The sequence below is a fragment of the Pimephales promelas genome, chromosome 19, assembly GCF_988280905.1.
Source record: "Pimephales promelas chromosome 19, fPimPro1.hap1.1, whole genome shotgun sequence".
NCBI lineage: Eukaryota > Metazoa > Chordata > Actinopteri > Cypriniformes > Leuciscidae > Pimephales > Pimephales promelas.
The window spans coordinates 15,756,168-15,762,167 of NC_142787.1; the positions used below are offsets into that span (position 1 = coordinate 15,756,168).

General features: G+C 35.3%; 1 protein-coding gene across 1 annotated transcript in view; it reads left to right on the forward strand.

Annotated features, from left to right (window-relative positions):
- Positions 1–6,000, forward strand: part of nr6a1b (nuclear receptor subfamily 6, group A, member 1b) — a 28,908-nt gene extending 22,908 nt beyond the window's left edge. The window contains exons 6-10 of the mRNA XM_039689533.2: positions 415–621; positions 1,819–2,073; positions 2,861–2,982; positions 3,101–3,253; positions 4,631–6,000. Coding sequence (XP_039545467.2) covers positions 415–621; positions 1,819–2,073; positions 2,861–2,982; positions 3,101–3,253; positions 4,631–4,746 — 853 coding nt within the window. The 3' untranslated portion in view covers positions 4,747–6,000. The remainder of the gene's footprint in view (positions 1–414; positions 622–1,818; positions 2,074–2,860; positions 2,983–3,100; positions 3,254–4,630) is intronic.

Below are 6,000 nucleotides of genomic sequence, written 5' to 3' on the forward strand. Positions count from 1 at the left end.
GAATGGTGTCCCTATATGTATATGCAATTAGGGGTTAAATATGTGACATAAAATATTGAAATAGGTTGAAAATCAGGTTATTGCTTACTAAAACCATTCAAATAAAATAAAGGTTAACGGTAAAATAATTTTTCCTATTTTTGTTTTAAAGTTGAAGTACTAAAATAAATAAACTAAACTAAAGACATTTAAAAAGAATACTAAAACTAACTGGAGTTAATAAAAAAAAACAGAAATTCTAAAAATGTAAATGTAAATCAATGGTACTAAAGTAGCAGTGTTACAAATGTTGTTTTATGTTGTTTTATGTTGACTTTTGCCGTTTTTATCAAATTATGTAATTTACATTTATAAACTAAGATTGCTTGGGCGTATAAGACACACATAACCTTGTTTGTCGTTCTCTCTCTGCAGCCGTTCTGTGGATATGAGCACGTACTCTGTGTCCTGTAGGGATCAGTGCAGCAGTCCTCAACTTACACACTCTTTCCTGTTGTGTAAATATCCTATGCCGCCCCCTACTGGCAGCAGCCTGAAGACGCAATCACACACATTCTCAACACAGCTACTCAATGCGGAAGACCTCACACCTCTCACTACACCCATGGTCATAGAGAAGGGGTAAGACTCTCACAGCATTACATATCAAACACAACTTTTGAACTGGATTTGGTTGGATTATCTCTCTTACTTGGCCATTAGGTTTTCAAATGTCTGTGTCAGTAGTCGTGTCTAATGGTCTTGATCTGGTCTGACACCATCTTTATCTAAATGTTACAAGCAGCATGTTGTCAAAAGGCAGCTGACCTTGAGCTGAATGTTGATATATTTTTAGATTTTTTTTTTTTAAATGGTGATACAAACCACAAATAAAAAAGTTGATCTTTGGAGCCATTTTGATTGTCTAATGTGTTATATATATATATATATATATATATATATATTATATATATATATTATATATATATATGTATATATTTGAACAATTAATTAACCCTTAATAGCAAGTAACATAAAATATACCACTGAAAAAAAAAATTTTATATATATATATATATATATATATAATTATTTATTTATTTATCTTTTTCTTTTTTCAGTGGTATATTTTATGTTACTTGCTATTAAGGGTTCGATGTTTCAATTAATTGTTCAAAACACAGATTGTTGCTTGTATCATCATATTTTGTATCAAAATATTTCCAGAAGCTCCTGAGGGACATTTTATATTTGGAAATCTTTTGCACCCTAAGATTTGTGTTGTTGTGAGAAATCAATACTTTTATTAAAAATGAATTAAAGTGATTATAAAATATTTCCATTTCAAATAAATGCTGTTCTTTTGAACTTTTTTATTAAAGAATCCAGAAAAACACAGTTTCCACAAAAATATTAAGCAAAACAACTAATAATTATTAATAATAAGATTGAGCAGCTTATTAGAATGATTTCTGATGAATCATGTGACACTGAAAACTGGAGTAATGATGCTCACATCAGCTCTGATCACTTGAGTAAATTACATTTTAAAACATTTGGTTTAAATTGTAATAATATTTCACAATTGTACCGTTTTTGAAATAAAAACAGCCTTGGTGAGCACAACAGACGTCTTTCAAAAACATAATTTAAAATGTATGTATACCTTATTTGTGCATATAATAAAAAAAAATAGCTCAATACCATTGTTCCATTGCTATATAAATACTGTGTTATCCTCCTATATGTAGATATTATCCTATATGGAAAAGGAGTCTTAAAGATGCTGAAAGATCCAGCTTGTTTAATTCCAAGTGTCTCTGTTTGTCCTTTGTTCAGGTATATCGTGACTCAGTCGGAGCTGTTGGCTCTGCTGTGTCGTATAGCTGATGAGCTGTTATTCAGACACATCGTCTGGCTGAAGCGTTTACCGTTCTACAGTGATCTGTCCATCAAAGACTGCACTCGTTTACTGGGGGCTTCCTGGCATCAGCTCGTCCTGCTCTCCTTGCTCACGGTGCACAGCGGACAGATACTGGGAGAACTGGCCAACATCACACACCAGTACACACCATCCGGCCTGACATTACAGAGGTGAGATATAGGTGTATGGCCATCAAAGTTTCCATGATATTCTATTCTTTCCTTTTTGTGCCATATAACCGAGTGAAACGACCTCTTGAACAAAAATAAATGTAGGGAGCGAATTGATTTTCCATGGGGAATTGATTGGATGGTTGTGTTTTGCTATTGGTGACCGGTTGCCCCGCCCTCACGCTAAAGAAGAGATGCCAGAGGCAGGGGAAGTTATTTTGATTCAATATTAGTGCACATGAATTTCAAACAAACAATTATGTGATAAATCATTTGTACTAAAAATATTATAAATACTATAAATCCATTTTGATTTCATACTGAATTTAACATAAAATATTTTGGTAATGTAAACATTAAATCATGACATAATATGAACTGACAATGAGCAATATACAGTGTGTGTGTGTGTGTGTATATATATATATATATATATATGTGTGTGTGTGTGTGTGTGTATGTTTGTATGTTTTTTTAAGCATTCATTCATCTTTTTTTATTTAGCAATTTTTTTTTATTTTGTGATAATAAAAAAAGATTTTAATTATGTATTATTAAATGTTGAAATTAGCATTAACTTATGTTGATTGAGTTAACAAGATGAATAAATCCTGTAGAAGTATTGTTCATTGTTAGTTAATGTTATCTAATGTATTTAACACATGAAACCTTACTGTAAAGTGTTATATATATATATATATATATATATAAGAGTTAATTTGATCTTTAATGTGAATTATATGTACAAAAAAATGATATTAATGAATGTATGCATGTGTGAGTACAGGTTTGGTGAGGATGCTATGGAGGTGATGGAAAGCTTAAATTTTCTCTTTCGTAAGTTTCATCAACTAAACATCAGCAATGAGGAGTTCAGCTGCTTGAAGACAGTCACCCTGCTCAATCACGGTAACACACACATACACACAGATAACACACATACACTAACCCTGATACACACTGAGATCTTTTTTTACGACAGAGCAGATGTGTGTAATTTGAGTGTGTGTGTGTGTGTGTGTTGTAGATGTGGCAGGTTTGTCCAACACACCCATGCTGGAACAGTTAAGTGAACGTTACTGGTCTGTGTGTCGCGACCTTACTGAACATCTCCACCCTCACCGGCCCAAACGCTTCTCTGACATCATCACCTGCCTTTCTGAGATACGCCATACCTCAGGTGTGTATATGTGTTCGTTTGGAGAGAAATTACAGATGAGAGCAAGAACACGAAAAGATGATTTTTTTTTTCTTCAATTACACTACCGTTAAAAAGTTTGGTGTCAGTATTAATACATTTTTATAAAGCAAACTGCCATTTTTGATCAATTTAAGACATTTATAATGTTAAAAAAACAAAAAAAACTTTTTTGTTTCTACAAAAAAGTCAAGCAGCACAACTTTTTTCAACATTGATAATAATAAAAAAGGGTTTCTTGCACAGCAAATTAGCATATTAGAATGATTTCTGAAGGATCATGTGACACTGAAGACTGGAGTAATGATGCTGAAAATTCAGCTTTGTATCACAGCAATATATTATATCTTATAATGAAATCAACCAGAAATATTGATCAAATGAATGCAGTGAGCATCAGAGAGTTCATTCAAAAACATTAAAAACATCCGTTATGTTTTATGCCCTTCATACTGTGCAATATGTCATTTTACATCAATATGTTATTAATAATGCCTGGTTCAGATTACACGATTTTTTTTGTCTGTTACGATAGTCACTGTGTCAGATTACGTGATTTTTGACTCCTAAAATCTTGTTGTGTCGTGGACAAGACACATGTCAGACTACACGTTGCTTTCTGACCAGTCATCGCATGGCATCTTTAACGGCGCGCGTGATGTCATCGAGAAGGCGAAACTAGTAGCGATGAGTGTTGTATCAGAAAAAAAGTAAAAAAAGAAAGAAAACCTGACAATGGACACGTTCCTGGATTGCTTGAAGAGGACAGTATGGGCTGTCAATCCTTCAAAGAGAATTTGAGGTAAAATATTGTTTTCTTATATATTTTTACTTTTAGTTTACTTTTAACGTTAGCACCATCGTCTCTCTTTCGTTTCGCCATTTTTGAAAGTTGAGTACGGAAAAGCTTCTGTACTTAAAAAAAATAAAAAAATTAAACATGCTAGTCTTTTTGTCGTGATGTCTCGAAGCATCGCAGACGCGACGTTGGTTGTCGCCCACTCTGACACACTATACGAGATGATACGATCGAATCTTGCCTCCCGACGCCCGTTGTCGTTTACGAATCCCCACGACACCCTACGTCAAACGGAGCGTGCCAAAATCGGGCTAAAATCGTGTAATCTGAACCAGGCATAAGATTGTCCTATTCAAATCAATATTTTAAATGTGATTGGTCAAAAGTAATCATCATGCAATCTGTAACGGACTACAATTTGTATGTAATCAACCCAGCACTGTAATACATTGATTTCCTTTTAATATTTCACAATGAAAATTCGGGTGCATCGTGAATACGCGTGCAACCGATAGCCAATCAAAACGTTGCTCTGCTAATGATGTAATAATTGGTTCCAGGTAAGATGATGGGCGTTCCTCTGGAGCAGCTGCCACTGCTCTTTAAGGCAGTACTGTACTCCTGCACAACCAATCAAAACCCCTGGCTGGCCAACAGCTCCGCCTCCAGGACATAAGGCTTGCCTCCAGCTGGCTGTTGATATTTTCCCCCCAATGTATTTATTACATGACAAAGTTGAATGTAAAACCGATGTGTGTGTTATTTCGAACGGTAGCAAATGTAGCAAACAACCGAATTAGATTTCAAGATTACCTCAGGAGCATAGCCTTTGAAATAAAGACTTCTGCATTCTCCAGTGACATTGAACAAAACGCATGACAATTGTGCTAATTATCCAAATGAAGATGAACGTGCTGCAATCATTTGTTGAATTATGCAGCCACTAGCTATGATATAAAATGTCCTTGTGTTAGAGGATGTCACTGATGAAATATGCCAAGGTGCTGCATTTCAGTCGAGTAACAATGTTTCTTATTCGAATGGTAGCTACGTTTTAAGCTATAGGGATTTCAGTTGTTCGCTAGTTGAAATGATTGACATTTCGACCATCCACAGCTCGCAAGCTTAGTTCTGTTGAGTACCAATGCCGCAAAATACAAGCTGTTGATCATCGTTTCTTTGGGATGGAGACTTCCGGTAATGTTTGAGCCAGTCGCCGGGGTAACGAAATGCAATAAGCACACTCTTTAGCCCAGGTGTGTGTGTGTGTGTGTTACATGTCTTCAAGGAAGTGTGAATGTTTGAACAGGGTTTATGTGTTTGTGTTTTGCCATAGTTGTAGTTTTTTGGATCATTTTTAGTCCTATTTTTAACCTTGTTGATATGCGTTTTAACTGTTACTTGAGGAGCCGATTCTCGAGAAGAGGGTTTTGAGTTTGATGAAACCTCGTCGTGTTGGGCGGAGGAACATTCCCAGTATTACGAAACATTGGAAGAATTTTATGCGATTTTTAACCTTCCATTCCTTTGAAAGTTTACATTTCTGTGTTTTTTTTTGTTTTTTTTTTTGCCGCAGCAGCAGACAATGAAAGGCTAGAGTATAGCAGCACACTCGCGGATAGCATGCGAGGGTCGCTCTGATAGATAACGAAGGCGGGGGTGGGGAGGGGGGGGGTAATAATTTTCTTTGTGCGCACGCGTTTCTCGCTCTGTTTTGTTACCATCTGAGGCCTTGAAGTGCCTCTGTAGTTGATGACATATAAAGACCGGGTGACAAACGGACTGTGTCGCTCAGCTGTCTGTCTTTCTGTTTATATTCATTGTTCATCTGTTTAGCATTGTATTTTTCTTCTATGAATTTGAATGTTTACAGCGTTAAAAATAACATTGTACTTTCTTCTCATTTCATAAAGAAGGCCTGATAAACATG